Source organism: Diaphorina citri, unplaced genomic scaffold, assembly GCF_000475195.1.
Source record: "Diaphorina citri unplaced genomic scaffold, Diaci psyllid genome assembly version 1.1 scaffold416, whole genome shotgun sequence".
In the NCBI taxonomy this organism is placed as follows: Eukaryota; Metazoa; Arthropoda; class Insecta; order Hemiptera; family Psyllidae; genus Diaphorina; species Diaphorina citri.
The window spans coordinates 181,233-207,368 of record NW_007377851.1 but is presented as its reverse complement, the minus strand read 5'-3'; the positions used below and the strand labels follow the sequence as shown (position 1 = coordinate 207,368).

The window sequence follows — 26,136 nt, the reverse complement described above, 5'->3', positions numbered from 1 at the left end:
AAGATAGAGCAAGATTTGCCCGGACATGGAGATGAAGTGTATGCAGTGGATTGGGCACCAGACGGGGAGAAAGTAGCTTCGGGAGGCAAGGATAAAGTTCTCAGATTGTAAGTTTCATCAGTGTTAGGCCGCGTTTTACGAAGTCGGAGTTGGCTTCAATTCTAGATTGAACTGGGTATTAACTTAACACTATTAACACATAAGAATCGAACTTTTTTCTCCAGTGGATCTTGCAGAAATTTAACCGCTTCTAACTGTGGACCGGTACTGAGTTAATATGTCAAATAATAGTGAAAATAGTAGGAAATTTTGTTTTCTAACTAATCGACAACACCCCGATGCACTCTGACGTGGAGGGTCTCAGATATTAGCGAAAAAGAGAGAAGGGTTTGGTCAAGTTTGCCGTGACTTGAATGTAAGCCTCGGCTCTCATGGGTTAAGTATAGGTCAATCCCAGATTGATCTCGATTCTGATTATTTGGTAAACCCCCGCTCCTAGTTAAATCGAAGTTGAAATAGAGGATATCTTGCCTGCAAGCAAGCTTCTTTAGGGAAGTTAATGTGACGTCATTGCGTACGGGAGCGTATGTCGTGACGTCAGCGTACAAAATTTACCGGCATTTCTCTAATCGATTTATGTCGGGATCTAGAAGTTGTAGAGGAAAAAGAAAAGTTCCCTAGTTCCTCGTTTTTCTCATTTATTTAACTTTGAAACCTTACCTAAGTCAGAGCAACTGGTCTTTAGTAACCAAGGGATTCAGTCAATTATAAGCTCTGACCAAAACACATTACTAACTCCCTTGATTATTCTTTTCAGGTGGCAAAACTAATTGCACGTTGCCCTGTTCAGAGTATTGCCGATACTTGTTGGACTCACTGTTCTTCCGATATTGACCGCGTGTATTCATACTTAATAGTAAGTGACATATGTAATATATGTAGACTTACCTAGCTACTGACAAGATTTGGATACCCCCGGATCTTGATAGTAACTCAGGGTGGATTTCACCAATATTTTTGCAGCCCTTAGAAAGCCTGTTAAGCTAACCGACTGTTAAGATCCATTTGTTTTGTATAGGTTTAACAGGGCTGTTAGGCTAACAGGGCTGTTAGGCTAACAGGGCTATTAAATGAGAGACAAAAAAAGTAGGTTGGTGAAATCCACCCTTAATCTTTAAAAAATGTTGATGACGGGGGGCTGAAGAGTGTGGATTCAGAAGACATTAGTGGCTAGGTAGTGAGTAATACCTACAACCAAAATGATAAAAATGGTGGAATCGGAGATTATGAGTAATCCAACTCGAGAAGTGACGTCATGATAACGTCAAAATATTTACGAAGTGCAAACTGCGATGTTAATTCAAGAACAGCCTTGAAGCCCTTGAGCAAACTGATTTAGGAATTATTCCGTTGACAAAACCAATGTTTGCTTTCAAAAGTATTTTCCTTGCTTTCAAATAAGTGACTTACCAAAAAGCTGGTGGTATTGGATTTTCATTATTATTATTGTTTTTTTTTTTTTTTTTCAATGTTTATTTTCCTCACGCTATATCAATAGCGAAGGTTGAGTGCGAAGGGCATCCCACTCGGAAAATTTTGTTTAGCCAAAACCAGTTGGCCTCAAAGCGATCACTCTAAAGCTGATTGAGAGGCCGACGACAAACGCCGACCCCATCTGAACATGGGAAAAGGCGAAGAAGAAAAAGAAGGTCTGTTAAGGTCTCTTGTTTATGGAGAAGGAAGAAATACCGAAACCTATCATAATTATATCATTACTAGCTGAATTCCGTCGCTTCGCTCCGGAATCCCGCTTGTTCATCCCGAGGCATGGCCAAACTTGTGGAAAAGGCATGGCCGAACTTGTAGTTATCAAACTAAAAACATAAACGAAACTCAAATATTAGGCGAGGGAGGAAAAGTTTTCTCTCCCGCAGTCTCTGCTTCCTGTGTATTTCTTATGGAGATTTTAGCGATCAAAAATTGATCATATCTCAGGATCGGTTTAGATTTTCGCAAAATCCTTTCTTATTGCACACCTAGACCATAAAACGCGGACAAACCCCGCCCCCCTCTTAAAATGGGAAAAGGGGAAGAAAATTTTTTTTTTTTTTTTTTTTTTTTTTTACCCTGATAATTACTGGATTTACATAATATACCTATAACTTGAAAACACGGAACAGTTGCAAAGGTAATAATATACATACGAGTACCTTACTTATCTACTCGACTGAAATATACGCGTTCTCAAATGATTTTTCTATTTTGTTTTATTTATTCGCCAGAACGTTTTTATTTTTACTAGCATTGATTTATTTTTTACCTCAATAAAGTGAAGAACTAGGTACCTATATCAATTAGGGCCGTGGAAATGACAACACCTTTTATTATTACCTTTTTTTTTTTTTACTTTCAATTATTTTCTTTAATTTTTAACTGGAGTTCAACATGTTTAGTTTTACATAAATTTGCAGGAACACGTTTTTCACATATTGTGCGATGAATCATCTACATATAAAAGTGTCCAAACTCTTGAAATAATTATTATGACATAGAAATTACGTTGAAATGTGTCACACACTGTCGTTATCTCAAACATTGCAAACGTCCTTATAACTGGCCGCCATTGTCTTTTGTTATCCTAATATTACATAAGTAAAAGTTATTTATTTAATACGTAAATAAACAACAGTAAATAATATATAAAAATGTACATACATAAATATGTACGTATTATGACGCATTTGACGCCTACTGCAGTTCGCATCCCAACTGCGACATTAAATAATTGAGACAAAGGAGAAAGGAAGACCATTTGTAAGACTTAAAATTAATTCCTAAAGGCCGGGGGTCATAAAGTTTAAACTCCGTTTAAGTTTTAATATCGTCAATCTGATTGGCTGACATTTTTAAAAATGCTTAATCTGCGAGACAAACTTAAACCTAATAGTTAAAAGTGACTTACTTTTTTTTTTTTTTTTTAGAGATCTCTCTGTAAACAGGTCGTGGGTTCAACTCCGGGGGGGGATGCTCCAAATTTTCGGAGTCTGACCTATAGTAAAGGAGGAAAATGAAGCTCTAGGGTGGTCCGGATCCCCCCCTAAATAAGACCTTGTTCTCTTTGTCAAACCTAGATGTATTTTCTTTTTGGGAAACTTTCGGGAAACGGAACCGATTCCCTTTTGAAAACTGAAATGACACCTGTACTAAACGCTGAAAAAGTGGGGGGGGAAATTTTTTTTTTTTTTTTTTTTTTTAAGCTTTATGGCAGGATTCTTGCACAATGAGCTCTTCCACCCAACCAAAGATAGGATAGTAAAGGGGAAAAAGGAGAAAAAGGAGAAGATGAAGAGATGGATGGAGAAAATGAATAGAAGAATAGATACAAAGATGACGAAAAATTGGTACGTACTTCTTCATTTCATAGGAGTGGGGAAATGGAAGAAATACTGTACATACTTAGACTACTTGTATTTATAGGTACTTTAATAACACTGGTCACTGCTCATTTGTGACAGCTCCTTTTAGTAGCAATTTTCCAATGACGTGACTTGTGAACAAGTACCATATTTGGGGATCCCCTAGAGAATTGTATTAGTGCTTTATTTAGACTGTCGAATTAGGACATGTAGTCCCTTTGTCTATTCTCAACAGTTTATTGCACCACTTTAGGTATTTATTTAAATTATAGCCACGGTAGCCACGACAATGAAAAAAAAGCTCGTATTTGTGTTTAACCTGACCCTATAATAACACTGGTCACTGCTCAGTTGTGACAGCTCCTTCATGTAACAACTTTCCAAGTGTCCAGGTTTATATTTGGGGTTCCCTAAAATACAGCGATTCACTTACCAACCAATTGATCGGGTGAAAATCCAGAGATTTTAAAGTTGGCTCCCCTGAGGCCGATCCTGGGTGTGCCGAAATTTGGCGACATCTTCAAAAAATGGGATTATTAAAGATAAATCTCTACCCCGAATTCCAGCTTCTCATATTTTCTTCGGCCGTTCAAAAAATATCCAGGGGAGCATATGCCGTGACGTCAGTACATTATAAGATTCACCGGTATTTTTTTAATTCAATCTTTCCCCATCCGTGGCACAAGCTCTGCTTATACGGGTGGGTATACCATTTATATTCTTGTTTTAACGTCTATCAGATAGGGGACAGTCCATAATCCACTCCAGTCAAGTGAAGACCATGTCTAGAAATATGTATGAAAAATGTATGTTCTGAGTTTTTTGTTGATCAAATATAAATGGAAACTTATTAAAAAAAAAAATCTATCTCGGGATCTAGAAGTCGTAGAAAAAAAAAGAAAAAATCCCTAGTTCTTCATTTTTTCTATTGATCTCGAAAAGATACTTTAATTAAAACTAACTGTAATTAAACTCACATGAAGGGGTAAACGCTTCGATGTGGGAAACACTTCATCAGAAGACATGGAGATGTACCTGATCCACTTGACCCCTATCATACTCACAATGAACTGTTCAGCTGTGTCTTCCTGGTACTTGTTCACAAGTCACGTCATTGGAAAATTGCTACTAAAAGGAGCTGTCACAAATGAGCAGTGACCAGTGTTATTAAAGTACCTATAAATACATAAATTGTTGTTGTAGCGGCTTTAGCTATAGCCAAAAGGTGATGACAAAGTAGAGTAAACGTCTCTTCTATAAGCCACACAGAGAAAACGTCTCTTCTATAAGCCATACACCAGGGTGATGGTCTCTAGCCATGATTATTTGGCTAGAGACCATCACTTATTGACTTCTTTTATACTTGAATTGATCATAGCTCAAGATCGGTTTAGATATTGCTTTATTCAGACTGTCAGCTTAGATTTGTACTGTGCAGCGTTTCAAGTGAGTATATACAGGTTACTAAGGAGTTAATCAAGATAGTACAGGGAGTAGGGAGCTACCTACAGGTTTCATATAACAATATAACATCCATGTTAGACATCCTGACTCTAGTTTCTTGCTCCCTCTTTCGGGAATATTGTTAGCCTCCCTGTAGGATTTTTTGAAGAGGTGTATTTTCTATTTTCCCTGCGGGAAACTTTCAGAAACAGTTGAATTCCTTGTTTATACTACCAGCATAAGACTGGAAAGACCCTTTACATTCTTTACAAGAACAGGAACCGATTTCGATGGCGCGCCATCTTGGATTTCTTATGGACCTTTGGTTTAGTACAAGCGATTTCTTATGGACCTTTGGTTTAGTACAAGCGATTTCTTATGGACCTTTGGTTTAGTACAAGCGATTTCTTATGGACCTTAACATGACTAGGAGTGGTACGGCCACCATAGGCACGAGGAAGTCTGTGAACGGCCGACATCCTTGCTTGGAAATCTGGGGAGAAAAAATGTTGTTTGTAAAAAAAAAAAAATATTATCAAAGGGACTACATAGAGGAAAATTTCCAAGGGGCCAGGAAGTTGAATATACATAATTATTAGTACGGCCACCATAGGCGCCAAGAAGTCTGTGAACGGCCGACATCCTTGCTGGAAAATCTGGGGAGAGAATAGATAAATGAATAAATAACTCTCCGAATACTGAGTTTCCAAAGTCCTAATGTTCAAGGCTGCCAAGGCCGTATTTAGGGGAGCGTGGGAAGCGGCCCCTCGCTCCTCGAAGATTTAGGGACCCCTAAATGTAGCTAAAATCCTGGATACGGGCCTGAAGAGTACATACCGGATTGCCAAGGTCCCTATAAATGGTGTCTTGGAACGAGGCCGGTATAAAGATAACCTTATAGATGTGAAGTCGATTCATATTGAGCATAGGCTGAGACTGGATTTGAAGGTGGGCCATTTTGGGGCCTCAGAGGGTAAAACGGAATCTCAAGAAGAAAACGGAATTCAAAGAGAAAACGTATAAAATTAGCACTGTCTTCCAAGAGAGGTAATGATAGATATATCCTGACAGATTTTAGCTCAGTATCAGTTTGTAGGGATTAGTCCTATATGACATGAAAAGAGTATACCCTGAGATGTTTATTAACTTTTGGCGTTTTCACTGGACCTTTTTCCTACACAAATTATTTAGACTTTTAGACTATTTATTGGTTGGTTACAAATGTTACAATTCAGTATACCACAAGAAATTACAAAGGCCAAAATTATTGCCTGGGTCAATCTCTACATTTGTCTCCCTGTTTTACACTGTTTCTTAAGAACATGCACTTTTGTCACTACTGAAAATCTACTGCTAGGAAAAAAGGACGTCAGAACTCTTTCTGTTGCTCTCAAATGGAAATGGCCAACTCTGTTGGAAAGAGACTGAAGGCTAACTGAGTCCGAGAACTCTTGCTGAATTTGGTTTGAGCAGAGAGCATACAGTAGTGAGCAGTTTTCTGAAATCTCTTTTGTTTGACTTTTCTTTTTCAGTGATGTCATAATTATGAGCTTAAACAAAGCCTTGACTCCTGTAAAATGTCTACACGTATGACTCAGTAGTCTCAGTACACTACACTATTGTATGATATCTTTGACTCATGAAAATTTTAAAAGACCAATTCATGACCTATGGCTCGACCATGTGACTGCGTTCTTTGAATTTGAAACGTAATGATTCTCCGATCCGTCATTAAATTTATGAGTAGCCAGCCTAGTTAGCTTAGTTGGTGGCGCGTCTGCCTTGTAAGCGCTAGGCCGCGGGTTTGATTCCCGCCCGGGGCGGATTTTATCCTGGTGGGATAGCAAAAAGCAATGGCCCAGCATATTTAAACTAGTATTTTCAACCCAGATAGAGTGAATTCACTCCTTAGGACGGTATTACTGTTGTTTTTTTGTGATTAAGTTTTATTATATTATGGTATTATGTATTATTCCATCTATTAGTTATGATTACTTATTACGTACTTACTGTTATTATGTATGATTAATTATTATTATTATTATTCATTATTATTATTATTATTGATTATTATTTTATTATTATTATTATTATTATATATTTATTATTATTATTTATTATTATTAATATTATTTCCCTTCTTACAACCTTATTTAAAAATAAAAGAACAAACAAGTATACAGAGTTAAAGATATTTCATTTAATCAACTTATTGAGTTTACGAGTGGATGAATGAGTATCTAAAAAAATAAAATAAATCGAATAATAATAATAATGAATAATAATAAACCTCCAAACTGTCTCCCTTGACATTGACGATACCAGATAAGCAGGGCCTTTTGTTTCTCTCTTACTTCTGGTCACTAATCCCTCTCTCGGTCGGCAAGCTCTTATTTGTACCCGGTTAACGAAAAAACCACCCCTCCGTACTCAAGGCGGGTAAGAACGGGGTGTTAAGTTAAAAAAAGAAGGTAGAATAAAATTGCATTAAAGTAAAAAAAAAAAAAAAAAAAAAATACACAATTTTTGCGGAGGTACCCTAAGAAAATCCGCGCAAATCCGCGCCGTTTTGTTTTTCTACTCAAAACTGACCTAATCTTTACTGAAGGCATTTTTGATATCGACTTGTGAATACTAAGCGATTTGCAGTGACGAATCCTCAGATTACTGAAAAAAGATTTCGCTAGGACAGCCTAGTTAGCTTGGAGGTTACCGCCTTGTAAGCGCTAGGTCGCGGGCTTAATTCCCGCCCGGGGCGGATTTTAACCTAAACAGATAACGTTCATTCTCAGCTGGCTTTCTCCTATCCTGTCTTCTTTCTCTCTTTGCTTTCGGGGCGATAAGACCTTAGCAGTTACAGTTATCTCTATCAAATCTCAAGAAGATTGGTGGCACTTTTAACAGGTTTTATTTATTAATATACATACTTTATTTATGAACAGACATATACATTAAGAAAAGATAAAGTTATGCTGTGGTATTGTTTCCCCTTATTGGGGATGTGTTATAACTCAGTTAGGTGGTTTGTGTATGTAATGCCAAAACTTGCCTCGGTGGTTTAGTGGTCAAAACCCTTGCCTCGTAATCAAGAGGACGTGAGTTCAATCCCAGCCTAAGTATGAAATTTTATCCTCAACATTGTTTGAGAATTTGACCAAAATTGCCTTCATTGTATGCTAAGTATAACTTATAGGTAATGGACTCTCGGAATGTTATTTTCTACGGGACTGATCTTTATGAAATCTCTACTGATTGAAGGAGCCAAGGATAGCATATTGTTAAGATGTTATTAGAAGCATAGAGCATAGAGTATCAGCACATTGTTTGTACGTTTGTCATATTTGAATGCAGTTGAAATAAAAGTGACTCACTGCTTTTTTTAGAGACCTCTCTGTAAACAGGTCGTGAGTTCAACTTCGGGAGGATGCTCCAAATTTTCGGAGTCTGACCTATAGTAAAGGAGGAAAATGAAGCTTTAGGGTGGTCCGGATCCCACCCTAAAGCCTAGATGTATTTTCTTTTTGGGAAACTTTCGGAAATGGAATCGATTCCCTTTTGAAAACTGAAATGACACCTGTACTAAACCAAAGGTCCGTTGGAAATCCAAGATGGCGCGCCATCGAAATCGGTTCCTGTTCTTGTAAAGGGTCTTTCCAGTCTTATGCTGGTAGTACCTATAAACAAGTTATTCAACTGTTTCTGAAAGTTTCCCGCAGGGAAAATAGAAAATACACCTCTTCAAAAAATCCTACAGGGAGGCTAACAATATTCCCGAAAGAGGAAGCAAGAAACTAGAGTCAGGATGTCTAACATGGATGTTATATTGTTACGAAACCTGTAGGTAGCTCCCTACTCCCTGTACTATCTTGATTAACTCCTTAGTAACCTGTATATACCCATTATTTGTTAGGTTTATATTAGTATATACCCACTGTATATACCCACTTGAAACGCTGCACAGTACAAATCTAAGCTGACAGTCTAAATAAAGCAATATCTAAACCGATCTTGAGATAATTATGATCAATTCAAGTATAAAAGAAGTCAATAAGTGATGGTCTCTAGCCAAATAATCATGGCTAGAGACCATCACCCTGGTGTATGGCTTATAGAAGAGACGTTTTCTCTACTTTGTCATCACCTTTCGGCTATAGCTAAAGCCGCTACAACAACAATTTATGTATTTATTGGTACTTTAATAACACTGGTCACTGCTCATTTGTGACAGCTCCTTTTAGTAGCAATTTTCCAATGATGTGACTTGTGAACAAGTACCAAGTTTTATATTTGGGGATCCCCTAGGTATTAGTATTAGTGCTTTATTTAGACTGTCGAATTAGGACATGTAGTCCCTTTATCTCAACAGTTTATTGCACCACTTTATTTATTTAAATTATAGCCACGGTAGCCACGACAATGAAAAAAAAGCTCGTATTTGTGTTTAACCTGACCCTATATATGTAATAACACTGGTCACTGCTCAGTTGTGATAGCTCCTTCATGTAACAATTTTCCAAGTGTTCAGGTTTATATTTGGGGTTCCCTAAAATACAGCGATTCACTTACCAACCAATTGATCAAGCAGCCAGAACGCATTTTGTTATAATATAACACACAAAACTTGTCTAAGTTATGAAACTCATTGTCACAAATGGAATCCTTTTACGAGATTTCACGTAATATGATTAGATCGGACTCAAAACGATAAAGCTTTTGGTTAAAAAGGACACGGTTAAAGAAGACAGCGGACTACAAGAAAATATTATTAATTTATTGAACAAGTACCAAGTTTTATATTTGGGGATCCCCTAGGTATTAGTATTAGTGCTTTATTTAGACTGTCGAATTAGGACATGTAGTCCCATTATCTGAACAGTTTATTGCACCACTTTATTTATTTAAATTATAGCCACGGTAGCCACGACAATGAAAAAGAAAGCTCGTATTTGTGTTTAACCTGACCCTATAATAACACTGGTCACTGCTCAGTTGTGACATCTCCTTCATGTAACAATTTTCCAAGTATCCAGATTTATATTTGGGGTTCCCTAAAATACAGCGATTCACTTACCAACCAATTGATCAAGCAGCCAGAACGCATTGTTATAATATAACACACAAAGCTTGTCTAAGTTATGAAACTCATTGTCATAAATGGAATCCTTTTACGAGATTTCACGTAATATGATTAGATCGGACTCAAAACGATAAAGCTTTTGGTTAAAAAGGACACGGTTAAAGAAGACAGCGGACTACCAGAAATAAATATTATTAATTTATTTTACTACGGAATCTGCGGATCTCTTCATTGAAGAATCTTCGAAGAAATTGGGTCGAAAAAAAAAGGAAAGACAGGATTTCGAAGTACCTCACGGACTAAGTAAGAAATTTTGCACCTTGCAGGAAACTGCGAAAAATAAAGACCATTGGTATGCTGTTGACAACGACAGAAATGGAAAGTCCGCGAAAGATGCTCGAAATGTCAAATATTGGTACACTATTGACTGGTCACCTACCAGTAGAATCACCTAGCCGCTAGTAGAAGCACGTCTCTATTCTCTGATGACGCAACGTGCCTTGGCTCCTTCAATCAGTAGAGATTTCATAAAGATCAGTCCCGTAGAAAATAACATTCCGAGAGTCCATTACCTATAAGTTATACTTTGCATACAATTAAGGCAATTTTGGTCAAATTCTCAAACAATGTTGAGGATAAAATTTCATACTTAGACTGGGATTGAACTCACGTCCTCTTGATTACGAGGCAAGGGTTTTGACCACTAAACCACCGAGACAAGTTTTGGCATTACATACACAAACCACCTAACTGAGTTATAACACATCCCCAATAAGGGGAAACAATACCTCAGTATAACTTTATCTTTTCTTAATGTATATGTCTGTTCATAAAAAAAAGTATGTATATTAAAAAATAAATAAATAAAAATAAAACCTGTTAAAAGTGCCACCAATCTTCTTGAGATTTGATAGAGATAACTGTAACTGCTAAGGTCTTATCGCCCCGAAAGCAAAGGGAGAAGGAAGACAGGATAGGAGAAAGCCAGCTGAGAATGAACGTTATCTGTTTAGGTTAAAATCCGCCCCGGGCGGGAATTGAACCCGCGACCTAGCACTTACAAGGCGGTAACCTCCAAGCTAATTAGGCTGTCCTAGCGAAATCTTTTTTCAGTAGATAATCTGAGGATTCGTCACTGCAAATCGCTTAGTATTCACAAGTCGATATCAAAAATGCCTTCAGTAAAGATTAGGTCAGTTTTGAGCAGAAAAACAAAACGGCGCGGATTTGCGCGGATTTTATTAGGGTACCTCCGCAAAAATTGTGTATTTTTTTTCATGACAATTTTATTCCACCTTTGTTTTTAACTTAACACTGTTTTACCGCCTTGTACGGAGGGGTGTTTTTTTTTGTTACCGGTCGTATAAATTTGATCATAATGACAGGTACACCTGTTCAGGTCCGCCTGTCAGGTCTACCTGATAGTGTGCTCCTCAGGTATCTGGTAGACTCAACAGGTGGACCTGAGCAGGTGGTGTACCTGTCAGGTCTACCTGATAGTGATTGGCTGGCCTAAGACAGCGCGAAAACCAACAAAATATAACGTAGGGCCAACAATTACCCAGCCTAAAACGTTGTTAGGGTATAGGTGCTTCACTCAACCGTATAATCGCACCTGGTCACTGAACGCACGAAATGTCAACTTTATTTCGGTTATTTCCAACGCACTACCGAGATTTAAATGTCCCAAACCCGCTCGAATTTAGGACACTTGACAGGTACACCTGTTCAGGTCCGCCTGTCAGGTCTACCTGATAGTGTGCTCCTCAGGTATCTGGTAGACTCAACAGGTGGACCTGATCAGGTGGTGTACCTGTCAGGTCTACCTGAAAGTGATTGGCTGGCCTAAGACAGCGCGAAAACCAACAAAATATAAGGCCAACATATAACGTAAGGCCAACATATAACGTAAGGCCAACAATTACCCAACCTAAAACGTTGTTAGGGTATAGATGCATCACTCAACCGTATAATCGCACCTGGTCACTGAACGCACGAAATGTCAACTTTATTTCGCTTGTTTCCAACGCACTACCGAGATTTAAATGTCCCAAACCCGCTCGAATTTAGGACACTGTTCGGACCTTTTCGTCAAAGGCCGTACGCGTCAAACGTGACAAACCTCACGTTCTAGGAGCCTTGCTCGCCCAATGTAAACTCCGTTATCATTCGAATGAGACTATCGAGGATGACTGATTGGAAATGATTTTGTTTACAATTTAGATAAGGCCGTTCTATAACGCGGGTGTGCTCGAGTTGCGTGTTCGATCAGGGGTCTATTCCGTGAAGAAGAATTTGACGAAAAGAAGGTGTAATTAAAGAATTGTGGCGCTCTCTTATAGATGACCTCGAAATTTAATCTAGAAGCTAGAAGGAGTTGCATATAATGTTTGCTACTCACTCGGAGACCGTCTGACAAATGGTGTCTTGGAACGAGGCCGGTATAAAGATAACCTTATAGATGTGAAGTCGATTCATATTGAGCATAGGCTGAGACTGGATTTGAAGGTGGGCCATTTTGGGGCCTCAGAGGGTAAAACGGAATCTCAAGAAGAAAACGGAATTCAAAGAGAAAACGTATAAAATTAGCACTGTCTTCCAAGAGAGGTAATGATAGATATATCCTGACAGATTTTAGCTCAGTATCAGTTTGTAGGGATTAGTCCTATATGACATGAAAAGAGTATACCCTGAGATGTTTATTAACTTTTGGCGTTTTCACTGGACCTTTTTCCTACACAAATTATTGCACTTTTGTCACTACTGAAAATCTACTGCTAGGAAAAAAGGACGTCAGAACTCTTTCTGTTGCTCTCAAATGGAAATGGCCAACTCTGTTGGAAAGAGACTGAAGGCTAACTGAGTCCGAGAACTCTTGCTGAATTTGGTTTGAGCAGAGAGCATACAGTAGTGAGCAGTTTTCTGAAATCTCTTTTGTTTGACTTTTCTTTTTCAGTGATGTCATAATTATGAGCTTAAACAAAGCCTTGACTCCTGTAAAATGTCTACACGTATGACTCAGTAGTCTCAGTACACTATTGTATGATATCTTTGACTCGTGAAAATTTAAAAAAATTAATTCATGACCTATGGCTTGACCATGTGACTGCGTTCTTTGAATTTGAAACGTTCTTTGAATGATTCTCCGATCCGTCATTAAATTTATGAGTAGCCAGCCTAGTTAGCTTATAAGGGTTAGGTGGTAGAAAACGCCTCCGGCGTTAACCTCGCCTAGTGGTTACCTTCCACTCAAGAGTCTATTATTATTATTATAAAAACCATCAAGGTTGTACAGTAACTTTAAATTCCTTAATTTTTTTCTATAAGTACAGTTTGTTTACCCTTTTAATTTCTGCCCACCAAGAACTTTAAATTTGTTAACCATCATCTGAGACTCCAATTTTCTCATAGCACCTTCGATTGAAAATCTTGAAATCGAATTTGTAATTAGTATTTCCAATTTTCTCATAGCACCTTCGCTTGAAAATCTTGAAATCGAATTTCATGTGCAATAGAAACTGATGAGCCTGCAATACATTGTTGGTAATTAGTATTTTTCCTCTTCTCATAGCAGCCCATTATCTCAACAGTTTAATATTGCACCACTTTATTTATTTGAATCATAAAGTACAAAATGGTAGGTAACAAATTACATAATAATATGTGCAATAGAAACTGATGAGCCTGCAATACATTGTTGGTAATTAGTATTTTTCCTCTTCTCATAGCACCTTCACTTGAAAATCTTGAAATCGAATTTCATGTGCAATAGAAACTGATGAGTTTGCAATACATTGTCGGTAATTAGTATTTTTCCTCATCCATTTCAGAACGCTGTAAACTATGTATTTAGATGGGTATACAAGATAAAAATATGATGTAATTAACTGAAAATACACAAGACGTCTTACAATAATACTCCTCAATAACGGATTGACATTGATAGTGATTATTGATTAGTCTAGAAACTGTATGAGTTCGGAGTCTGATCATTTTCAGTCCGAGTGGTTTAATCTCAAAATAGATCAAAACAAGATTAACAAATCCAGTGACATTTTTTCGCACTCAATAATCAACCTTTATAAAAGGAGATTTGTATCAACAAACTGATTCATAATCTAATGAGTCAATAGAAATAATCTCCATCACCTGTTCAACCATGAGCACTTAGCACATGTCAGACAATCTGATTTAAGCTGTGTCCACACATATTCGTCGGCCGTCCATCAACTGCAACCGTCCACACTCCCTCGACAACATAGATTCACCTCGTATCCTGCCTCGGTAGCGTAGTGGTCAAGACGCTCGCCTGGTAAGCAGGCCGGCCGTCCATCAACTGCAACCGTCCACACTCCCTCGACAACATAGATTCACCTCGTCGATCGACGGGCGTCGACTCTGTGCTTTAGTCCGTATTATGTACAAACGCAGCAGCCTCTCCCCGTCCCAAGTTGTTACAACTAGGCTCCTGGACCAATCGCGTTTGGAGTAAGGATCCTTCAATGCCCTATCTCTTTGCGTCTTCTCACACCCTCAAGTTGCTCCACCCCGTCTTAAGATCAAGAAGGTAATGGTCGAAGCATTCCTATACTGCCGCAGAAGTTCAGCTCGAAGCAAAAAGTTTGGAGCAAAAACTAACATGTTGTTGGTTTCAACTGCTGAGACACTTTGTGTGCTTCATGCTTCAGCACTGGAGGACTGCCAGTTATTGATTATTGTCTTCCTCAGTCAAGGAGATAAAACTGCCTAGGCTTTAAAAACGAAGAAGGGGGGAAACAGATTGCTTTCCAGGGTAAATCATTCATGACTTTTTGACCAAACATTTCGACATCGGAATGATATTGATTGTGGAAAATTCCTTTGTAGGGGTTTGCATCATAACAACTTGTTGGTTGACTGAGTAATTTTGTGAAGGTCCATATGACATAAATGAAAATACATGCTTTAAAAATTTTCAAGTTGTTTATCAAATAAAATGAATTGAAATGAACCCTCTCTTCAATGATTTCAGGCTTGAAAGGTGCATGCATATTAGTACGGCAGTTCTCTGCCAGACCGAAGGTTGACCCAGCGCTCTAGAAATCTGACTCCACTGTATTTTGAGTTTTTAAGGCAGGGGTGACCATAACGTAGCTCGCAATTCTGAAGAAGGTTGTAGACCAAAATTTTCAAAAATAACACCTTCGGCCTGGCTCGCCCCGAATCGGCTTTATCGGATTGCGGCTCCCGAAGGTAAGGCCACCCCTGCTATAAGGTCTTCGTTTTTGACTTAACTAATAAAACTAATAAAATTATTACTATGTTAATATTAACAAACAAAAATACAAATAAATATAATTATTATTATAATATTAACAAACAAAACTTCAATAAAAGAATGAAACTTACAGTTTGCAGTAGCTGCCACAGAACAGTCTCCCGCCGGACCATCTTTTATAGGACCATGATTTAGTTCAACAACACAAACTATGACATTTGTTCAATAATTTTTCAATAGTATAAAACACATGGTTCAGATGTCTACTTGATAAAGGCGACCACAGTAGACTGCGCAGACACACTCATTAAGTCTTCGGTAATAGGCTGTTTTTTTTTTTTTTTTTTTTTTTTTTTTTTTTCTTCTTCTTCTTTTTTTACTGCATTTCTTCCAGCCCCTTTTAAGAGACCTACCTTACAAACATAAGGACTGCAAACCAACCTCTGTTAGTACCTAGTGGTTAGCGCGGAATTTGGATATGGATATTGGTGGTTTGAATGCATGGCAAGTCATAAAAAATTAGGTTATTTACCTACAAATTGGACATATTTTATGCATAGAAGTTAGAACCCTCTCTGTAGGTAAATTCTTATTCAGCGGATTTGAAGGTATTAATAAAAAACAAGACGAGTTTTTCTTATAAAATACGTGTATAAAATATAATTTTCTAATTACAAAAGTATTTCCTTTTTGTCTTAAAATTAATTTTATGTACAAATGTATTTATATTGAATGATGATAGCTCAGTTGTATTCAATTTCGGACTATGAAGTGTTACAGGTGAAAGAGGAAAAGATTATTTAGTTCCAAAAATTTTGAATATACCTTGTGTTCTGTACTCAATAACTGTGTGCTATTGGTTGTATGGTTCAACCTGTTCAGGTGTTTCCAACCATGTCTGCGAAATTTGTTAGAAGCACCACATTGAAATCCCTTTCTATTTCTACCAATTCTTCCCTAATTCCTGTGATTACTAGCTTTATACCCAGTGATTTCAGCATATTATTTACCTGGAGCGACTTGTCCCTGTTGTCCCTGACGTGGCGGAAAGTTCGAAGCGGCAACTGAATGTGAGATTTTTTTTCATCACGCGTGTACTGACGTAACTTTTTTTTCTCGTTTTAAAAAAAAAGTTTTTCTCTTCTATTGGTTCTGTTACAAACTGTTTAGTTTAAAGATCGGACTCAAAACGATAAAGCTTTTGGTTAAAAAGGACACGGTTAAAGAAGACAGCGGACTACAAGAAAATATTATTAATTTATTTTACTACGGAATCTGCGGATCTCTTCATTGAAGAATCTTCGAAGAAATTGGGTCGGAAAAAAGGAAAGACAGGATTTCGAAGAACCTCACGGCCTAAGTAAGAAATTTTACACCTTACAGGAAACTGCGAAAAACCATTGGAATGCTGTTTGACAACGACAGAAATGGAAAGTCCGCGAAAGATGCTCGAAATGTCAAATATTGGTACACTTTACACTATTGACTGGTCACCTACCAGTAGAATCACCTAGCCGCTAGTAGAAGCACGTCTCTGTTCTCTGATGACGCAACGTGCAAACCCTTGAAAATAATCGTCATATTTTTTTATCTAATAAAAGTGAAGTTAAACTCTCCGGAAAATAATCGTCACTTCGTTGTTTATCTGATAAAAACTAAGTTGAAACCCCCTGGAAACAATCGTCTTTTTTTTATCTGATAAAGTGAAGTTAAAACGGTACACTATTGACTGGTCACCTACCAGTAGAATCACCTAGCCGCTAGTAGAAGCACGTCTCTATTCTCTGATGACGCAACGTGCAAACCCTTGAAAATAATCGTCATATTTTTTATCTAATAAAAGTGAAGTTAAACTCTCCGGAAAATAATCGTCACTTCGTTGTTTATCTGATAAAAACTAAGTTGAAACCCCCTGGAAACAATCGTCTTTTTTTATCTGATAAAGTGAAGTTAGAACCCCCCCTGAAGCACAAATGACAGCAGGATAAACAAAGGAATACTACTGTTTTACTAACAACATCGATGGATTGGAAATTGTATTGTTGGCCCATCGTTGGGATATGGTTACATGGTTGGGGTAGCCAACGCATAATCGTCACTTCGTTGTTTATCTGATAAAAACTAAGTTGAAACCCCCTGGAAACAATCGTCTTTTTTTATCTGATAAAGTGAAGTTAGAACCCCCCCTGAAGCACAAATGACAGCAGGATAAACAAAGGAATACTACTGTTTTACTAACAACATCGATGGATTGGAAATTGTATTGTTGGCCCATCGTTGGGATATGGTTACATGGTTGGGGTAGCCAACGCATCGATAAGGCCAGTCACTCACTATCAGGTTGACCTGACAGGTACACCTGTTCAGGTCCGCCTGTCAGGTCTACCTGATGGTGTGCTCCTCAGGTATCTGGTAGACTCAACAGGTGGACCTGATCAGGTAGTGTACCTGTCAGGTCTACCTGAAAGTGATTGGCTGGCCTAAGACAGCGCGAAAACCAACAAAATATGACGTAAGGCCAACAATTACCCAACCTAAAACGTTGTTAGGGTATAGATGCATCACTCAACCGTATAACCGCACCTGGTCACTGAACGCACGAAATGTCAACTTTATTTCGCTTATTTCTAACGCACTACCGAGATTTAAATGTCCCAAACCCGCTCGAATTTAGGACACGGTTCGGACTTTTTCGTCAAAGGCCGTACGCGTCAAACGTGACAAACCTCACGTTCTAGGAGCCTTGCTCGCCCAATGTAAACTCCGTTATCATTCGAATGAGACTATCGAGGATGACTGATTGGAAATGATTTCGTTTACAATTTAGATAAGGCCGTTCTATAACGCGGGTGTGCTCGAGTTGCGTGTTCGATCAGGGGTCTATTTCATGAAGAATTTGACGAAGAAAAGGTGTAATTAAAGAATTGTGGCGCTCTCTTATATGTAGATGACTTCGAAATTTAATCTAGAAGCTAGAAGGAGTTGCATATAATGTTTGCTACTCACTCGGAGACCGTCAGACGGTCTGATTCCACTTGTAGACCAACCTGTACTCTACATAATGTCCTCTTATCAAACACTTAACTACTTATCACAAGATTATTTTATTGCTTAAAAAATAGGTATGTACAAAACTAGATTATTTTTTCTAGGTGAGTAGTTCAAAAACTTTTTTTTTTCATTAGGAATATGTCTAGTTGAACTTGTCGCCGAATGAAGGAGTTAAACCCCCGTCACTAAAAACCATCAAGGTTGTACTGTAACTTTAAATGGATTAGTTGCGCTCACTTGGTTGATGTTGATATTGCAAAGTCATAGAGCAGGAAAAATGAGGACCAACGGAATTTTTCTTTTTCTTCTACGACTTCTAGAGCCCGAGATAAATCGATTTAAAAAATGGTCCGTCAGACGGTCTGATAGACCTGGGTCCGTCAGACGGTCTGATAGACCTAGGTCCGTCAGACGGTCTGATAGACCTAGGTCCGTCTGACGTCTGATAGACCTAGGTCCGTCAGACCGTCTGATAGACCTGGGTCCGTCAGACGGTCTGATAGACCTGGGTCCGTCAGACGGTCTGATAGACCTAGGTCCGTCAGATCGTGAAATCTGACGTCACAACTCTTTGAACTTTTTCATTAGAACGGCAATTAAAAATTGAAATTTCGACCTTTTAAAGTTACTTTTTCAGAGTTTTGACCTCAGATTTGGATAAAACTTTTTACGTAATAATTTTTACCCATTTGCAACTGTTCCATTCCTTCTTTTTTTTTCTAGGTCTGATAGACCTGGGTCCGTCAGACGGTCTGATAGACCTAGGTCCGTCAGACGGTCTGATAGACCTGGGTCCGTCAGATGGTCTGAACGTAAGTGGTGGGCATACAGAAGTTCTCACTGTCCCCCCTACTCAAGTACATATGTAGGAACACATTCAAAATCCCTTGTCAGCACCTGAAATCCAAACTCTTAAGGTGTGTACACATAGTCGACTGGTCGTCGACCGATGACGACTGATCTGTCCAAACTGCCCGGATAACGGCCGGTCGACTATGTTTGGACACACCTTTACAACTTTTTTTTTTCAAGTTCTGTAATCAATATTTACAGTAAAATGTCCTTTACATAGATTCCCCTCTTGTATCCAGTGGTGAATTCTTAAAATTTACGGGGATTGCGTAATCTATTTCCGCTAGGCGGCGCTGTAGTAGTGATAGCTTCTTCAAATTTTCGCGTGCATACCCGGCGGAAATTCATTCGCGTTGCCTTGCTTTTCGATACCCGTCTCGATTGATAGACCCAGTTATCAATAGGTGTAATCGAATGCACATACTGACTTGAATGAAGAAATCAATTGATTCCTTTTTTTATTAAGTGGTTTTTTATCATTTTCAACCAACATGGCGACTCGAGTTAAATCTCCGGGTGTACCTTATCAGCAGCGATGACATTATGTTTTGATATGCACCGGGGATTGCATTATGATTATTTACTAATATTATGTTTACCCACATATTTGTTTAATAGATACAAATACACCTAGTCGAAATGAAAAGGGACCATTCAAGTTAAGAAACACCAAATATTCTCTGCTTCGGTAAGCTGATCAGGTCCGGCCAGGCAGTCCTGATCAGGTCTATCTGATAGTGAGTGGCTGGCCTAAGCCTTTTAGCCGAAGACAAAGAGACAAAAAGTCTTTACCACAAAAAAGTCCATTTTGTAATAGTGGCAATGTGGTGTTGTAAAGTAGTGTACCTAAAGGGTTCAAGGGCTCAAACCTATTATGTATTTAGTGTTTTTTTAATCTAAACAGTTAATTTTTTTTATTTAGCTCTTCCACCCAACCAAATTGGTCAAACTGGTTGATTTTCGACTTTACCTGGTTTGCATGGTATTTGAAAGCGTCATTCTGCTTACAAGACGACCATAGAAGGTAAAACATAGTGGAAATGGCTTCGGAATCGTATACTCTATCAAGTTAAAAAAAATCACCAAGTGAAACCAGAAAAAAAAACCTAGTTAACACACTCAAATCTTTACACGGATGGAAAAAGTTGAACCGAAAGTTTCAAATCTTACGCATTTTCCAGAAGGGTTCAATTGAACGGACAAATTTTCAAAGAAACAACTCGACTTTACCTGGTTCGTATGGTATTTGAAAGCGTCATTCTGCTTACAAGACGACCATAGAAGGTAAAACATGGTGGAAATGGCTTCGGAATCGTATACTCTATCAAGTTAAAAAAAAATCACCAAGTGAAACCCGAAAAAAAAACCTAGTTAACACACTCAAATCTTTACACGGATGGAAAAAGTTGAACCGAAAGTTTCAAATATTACGCATTGTCCAGAAGGGTTCAATTGAACGGACGAATTTTCAAAGAACAAAAACGTCTAATAAAAAAGAATGACAAAATTCAGGGTAAAAAATAGAACAAATTAACTAATCTCAGATGACACAGATTATAACGATAAAAGCAATGAACTGATGGAACTTGAAGTAAATAAATTACTAATTAAAAGTCTAATGACACTTCCACACGGTCGGTAAGATTGTCAACCTGCTAAATTTGATGCTAAGTGCGCTTGGAAACTCAAATCCATACTGAATTCATCATTTGCATATTCAATTGGCACATTTATCATTTTGACCATTTGATCAATGAATCATATCGTTAAACAAAACACGATTGTCTTCCTCAGTCAAGGAGATAAAACTGCCTAGGCTTTAAAAACGAAGAAGGGGGGAAACAGATTGCTTTCCAGGGTAAATCATTGATGACTTTTTGAACAAACATTTCGACATCGGAATGATATTGATTGTGGAAAATTCCTTTGTAGGGGTTTGTTCAATGAATCATATCGTTAAACAAAACACGATTGTCTTCCTCAGTCAAGGAGATAAAACTGCCTAGGCTTTAAAAACGAAGAAGGGGGAAACAGATTGCTTTCCAGGGTAAATCATTGATGACTTTTTGAACAAACATTTCGACATCGGAATGATATTGATTGTGCAAAATTCCTTTGTAGGGGTTTTCATCATAACAACTTGTTGGTTGACTGAGTAATTTTGTGAAGGTCCACATGACATAAATGAAAATACATGCTTTAAAAATTTTCAAGTTGTTTATCAAATAAAATGAATTGAAATGAACCCTCTCTTCAATGATTTCAGGCTTGAAAGGTGCATGCATATTAGTACGGCAGTTCTGTGCCAGACCGAAGGTTGACCCAGCGTCTGGGTACCAGCGCTCTACAAATCTGACTCCACTGTATTTTGAGTTTTTAAGGCATGGGTGACCATAACGTAGCTCGCAATTCTGAAGAAGGTTGTAGACCAGAATTTTTAAAAATAACACCTTCGGCCTGGCTCGCCCCGAATCGGCTTTATGGGACTGCGGCTCCCGAAGGTAAGGCCACCCCTACTATAAGGTCTTCGTTTTTGACTTAACTAATAAAACTAATAAAATTATTAATATGTTATAATAATATTAACAAACAAAACTTCAATATAAGAATGAAACTTACAGTTTGCAGTAGCTGCCACAGAATAGTCTCCCGCCGGACCATCTTTTATAGGACCATGATTTAGTTCCACAACACAAACTATGACATTTGTTTAATAATTTTTCAATAGTACAAAACACATGGTTCAGATGTCTACTTGATAAAGGCGACCACGTAGACTGCGCAGACACACTCATTAAGTCTTCGGTAATAGACTGTTTTTTTTTTTTTTACTGCATTTTACTTCCAGCCCCTTTTAAGAGCCCTACCTTACACACTACACAAACATAAGGACTGCAAACCAAACTCTGTTAGTACCTAGTGGTTAGCGCGGAATTTGGATATGGATATTGGTGGTTTGAATGCAAGGCAAGTCATAAAAAATTAGGTTATTTACCTACAAGGAAGGAGAAATTAGACATATTTTATGCATAGAAGGATCCTTACTCCAAACGCGATTGGTCCAGGAGCCTAGTTGTAACAACTTGGGACGGGGAGAGGCTGCTGCGTTTGTAGGACATTTTACTGTAAATATTGATTACAGAACTTGAAAAAAAAAGAAAAAGTTGTAAAGGTGTGTCCAAACATAGTCGACCGGCCGTTATCCGGGCAGTTTGGACGGATCAGTCGTCATCGGTCGACGACCATCAGTCGACTATGTGTGTACACAACTACACACCTTAAGAGTTTGGACTTCAGGTGCTGACAAGGGATTTTGAATTTGTTCCTACATATGTACTTGAGTAGGGGGGAAAGTGAGAACTTATGTATGCCCGCCACTTACGTTCAGACGGTCTGACGGACCTAGGTCTATCAGACGTCAGACGGTCTCCGAGTGAGTAGCAAACATTATATGCAACTCCTTCTAGCTTCTAGATTAAATTTTGAGGTCATCTACAAGAGATCGCCACAATTCTTTAATTACACCTTTTTTTCGTCAAATTCTTCTTCATGAAATACTCGTAGACCCCTGATCGAACACGCAACTCGAGCACACCCGCGTTATAGAACGGCCTTATCTAAATTGTAAGCGAAATTAATTCAGCAAGAGTTCTCGGACTCAGTTAGCCTTCAGTCTCTTTCCAACAGAGTTGGCCATTTCCATTTGAGAGCAACAGAAAGAGTTTTGACGTCCTTTTTTTTCCAAGCAGTAGATTTTCAGTAGTGACAAAAGTGCATGTTCTTAAGAAACAGTGTAAAACAGGGAGACAAATGTAGAGATTGACCCAGGCAATAATTTTGGCCTTTGTAATTTCTTGTGGTATACTGAATTGTAACATTTGTAACCAACCAATAAATAGTCTAAAAGTCTAAATAATTTGTGTAGGAAAAAGGTCCAGTGAAAACGCCAAAAGTTAATAAACATCTCAGGGTATACTCTTTTCATGTCATATAGGACTAATCCCTACAAACTGATACTGAGCTAAAATCTGTCAGGATATATCTATCATTACCTCTCTTGGAAGACAGTGCTAATTTTATACGTTTTCTCTTTGAATTCCGTTTTATTCTTGAGATTCCGTTTTACCCTCTGAGGCCCCAAAATGGCCCACCTGCAAATCCAGTCTCAGCCTATGCTCAATATGAATCGACTTCACATCTATAAGGTTATCTTTATACCGGCCTCGTTCCAAGACACCATTTATAGGGACCTTGGCAATCCGGTATGTACTCTTCAGGCCCGTATCCAGAATTTTAGCTACATTTAGGGGTCCCTAAATCTTCGAGGAGCGAGGGGCCGCATCCCACGACCCCCTAAATACGGCCTTGGCAGCCTTGAACATTAGGACTTTGGAAATTCAGTATTCGTAGAGTTATTTATTTATTTTTCTATTCTCTCCCCAGATTTTCAAGCAAGGATGTCGGCCGTTCACAGACTTCTTGGCGCCTATGGTGGCCGTGCTAATAATTATGTATATTCAATTATTCAGCTTCCTGGCCCCTTGGAAATTTTCCTCTATGTAGTCCCTTTGATAACATTTTTTTTACAAACAATATTTTTTCTCCCCAGATTTCCAAGCAAGGATGTCGGCCGTTCACAGACTTCCTCGTGCCTATGGTGGCCGTACCACTCCTAGTCATGTTCGGCCTCATGCTACAAAGTCTCATGCAGAACGACTGGACCCAAGATTCTGCCACCCGATGGCAAGTGATGGGTCTGGCTGTGGCTCTTCTGTTTGTTAGCCTTATGGTGTGCTGTTATATTACGTCCCGGCTTGGTCTATGCGTTTGTACGTACACCGAAGACACAGCTGAGCAGTTCATTGTGAGTATGATAGGGGTCAAGTGGATCAGGTACATCTCCATGTCTTCTGATGAAGTGTTTCGCACATCGAGGTGTTTACCCCTTCATGTGAGTTTAATTAAAGTAACTTCTCAAGATCAATAGAAAAAATGAAGAACTAGGGAATTTTTCTTTTTCTTCTACGACTTCTAGATCCCGAGATAGATTGAATTAAAAAAATACCGGATTGAATTTAAAAAAAAATTAAATCTTATAAGTAATGTACTGACGTGACGGCATATGCTCCCCTGGATATTTTTTGAACGGCCGAAGAAAATATGAGAAGCTGGAATGGGGCTCAACCACTTTTTTTTTCTTCGCTGATAAAGGAAGTTCGAAACACGCTGATTTCAATAGAAATGCTTAAAATTTCATTTGAGGCTTCCTAAGAGGAGAAATCTTCGTTTGAAATTTTCGAATTTTGAAACGCACAAAATTTTCGCGGGCAGCCATTTTTTCGTGATGACGTCAGTTCATGCGAGGTCGTAAACCATGGCTGCTTCAACGTTATTTTTTTGCGACCTTTGAGGGGGATTTAGGGACCGTTTGGATGTTTTTGAGTGCGCCAATGCACTTTTTGGGTACTTTTACATCGGAATAGGACTCTACCTCGAAAAAAATTGTCATTTGGTTGAGCCCCATTGGAAGCGTAGAGATTTATCTTTAACAATCCCATTTTTTGAAGATGTCGCCAAATTTCCGGCACACCCAGGATCGGCCTCAGGGGAGCCAACTTTAAAATCTCTGGATTTTCACCACAAAAACTAGTGTCCATGATAGATCGTCTATGTACAGTATTTCTTCCATTTCTCCACTCCTATGAAATGAAGAAAGTACATACGTACCAATTTTTCGTCATCTTTGTATCTATTCTTCTATTCATTTTCTCCATCTATCTCTTCATCTTCTCCTTTTCCCCTTTACTATCCTATCTTTGGGTGGGGGGGAAGAGCTCACTGTGTAAAAATCCTGCCATAAAGCTTTTGTTTAAAAAAAAAAAAAAAAACAATTTCCTCCGCCACTGTTTCAGCGTGTGGGTATCGCCCAAGACAAGCCGCACACCTGTGAGATGCCTCCGTCCTACGAGTCTGCCACCGTAGAGTTGCCTCCCCCGCCCTACAGCTCTGTGTTGATATTGGATCCCGGCCGCCTAACATCCGCCATTAGACACATCTGATTCTCAACAGAGATGGGTCCCATTTTTCACGGGGGGGTTCCAGGTTGTCCAGCTTCCCCCTACTATTCAGAGATAGGTCCCATTTTTCCGGGGGGTTCCAGGTGGATCAACTCCCCCTACGCGTCCATATTTGTAAATAGTTTTTTTGTACATAGATTTTATACTTTGGACTCCGTTCTACTAATAGGTTTAAGTTTGTCTCGCAGATTAAGCAATCTGATTCGTTGATTTTTAAAAATGTCAGCGGATCAGATTGCCGATATTAAAACTTAAACGAAGTTTAAACTTTGTGACCCCCGGCCTTTAGGAATTAATTTTAAGTCTTACAAATGGTCTTCCTTTGTATCAATTATTTAATGTCGCAGTTGGGATGCGAACTGCAGTAGGCGTCAAATGCGTCATAATACGTACATATGTATGTACATTTTTATATATTATTTACTGTTGTTTATTTACGTATTAAATAAATAACTTATACTTATGTAATATTAGGATAACAAAAGACAATGGCGGCCAGTTATAAGGACGTTTGCTATGTTTGAGATAACGACAGTGTGTGACACATTTCAACGTAATTTCTATGTCATAATAATTATTTCAAGAGTTTGGACACTTTTATATGTAGATGATTCATCGCACAATATGTGAAAAACGTGTTCCCGCAAATTTATGTAAAACTAAACATGTTGAACTCCAGTTAAAAATTAAAGAAAATAATAGAAAGTAAAAAAAGAAGCTAATAATAAAAGGTGTTGTCATTTCCAAGGGCCCTAATTGATATAGGTACCTAGTTCTTCACTTTATTGAGGTAAAGTAAAAAATAAATCAATGCTAGTAAAAATAAAACGTTCTGGTGAATAAATAAAACAAAATAGAAAAATCATTTGAGAACGCGTATATTTCAGTCGAATAGATAAGTAAGGTATATTATTACCTTTGCAACTGTTCCGTGTTTTCTAGTTATATATTATGTAAATCCAG

The 26,136-nt window shown here is 38.3% G+C and overlaps 2 protein-coding genes and 1 long non-coding RNA gene across 7 annotated transcripts; 2 read left to right on the top strand and 1 right to left on the bottom strand.

Moving 5' to 3' along the window:
• Positions 1-21,611, top strand: LOC103508615 (notchless protein homolog 1; the record flags this gene model as incomplete). 3 transcript variants are annotated; one of them, XR_003391323.1, is given in 3 exon segments in its annotated part: positions 1-107; positions 818-916; positions 21,363-21,611. XR_003391323.1 is itself a non-coding variant. In XM_008473171.3 (2 exon segments), coding segments are annotated over 2 exon segments (120 nt in total), but the record flags the coding sequence as incomplete, so codon positions are not given.
• LOC103508616 lies at positions 4,707-25,819 on the top strand. 3 transcript variants are annotated; one of them, XM_026823185.1, is made up of 3 exons: positions 4,707-4,862; positions 23,706-23,960; positions 25,009-25,819. In XM_026823185.1, the coding sequence occupies exons 1-3, from the start codon at positions 4,722-4,724 to the stop codon at positions 25,153-25,155; spliced, it is 543 nt and encodes a 180-aa protein (XP_026678986.1). In that variant the 5' UTR covers positions 4,707-4,721; the 3' UTR covers positions 25,156-25,819. The 3 variants fall into 3 exon arrangements, with proteins under 3 accessions (XP_026678986.1, XP_026678985.1, XP_008471394.1); XM_026823184.1 differs by having other exon boundaries at positions 23,706-24,047; XM_008473172.3 differs by lacking the exon at positions 4,707-4,862 and adding an exon at positions 23,097-23,358 and having other exon boundaries at positions 23,706-24,047.
• On the bottom strand, positions 16,950-17,823 carry LOC113467157. The gene is made up of 2 exons (XR_003391328.1): positions 17,723-17,823; positions 16,950-17,105 (listed from the first exon to the last, which is right to left on the bottom strand). It is a non-coding gene; the product is annotated as an uncharacterized LOC113467157 (long non-coding RNA).
• Positions 25,820-26,136: the final 317 nt, after the last annotated feature.

Coding starts and splice junctions, on each gene's coding strand:
- LOC103508616 (XM_026823184.1), top strand. CDS start 4,722: ATGGTCTCTAGCCATGATTATTTGGCTAGAGACCATCACTTATTGACT. Junction 4,863..23,705: donor TGTACTGTGCAGCGTTTCAA/GTGAGTATATAC, acceptor TTTTCTCCCCAG/ATTTCCAAGCAAGGATGTCG. Junction 24,048..25,008: donor CGAGGTGTTTACCCCTTCAT/GTGAGTTTAATT, acceptor CCACTGTTTCAG/CGTGTGGGTATCGCCCAAGA.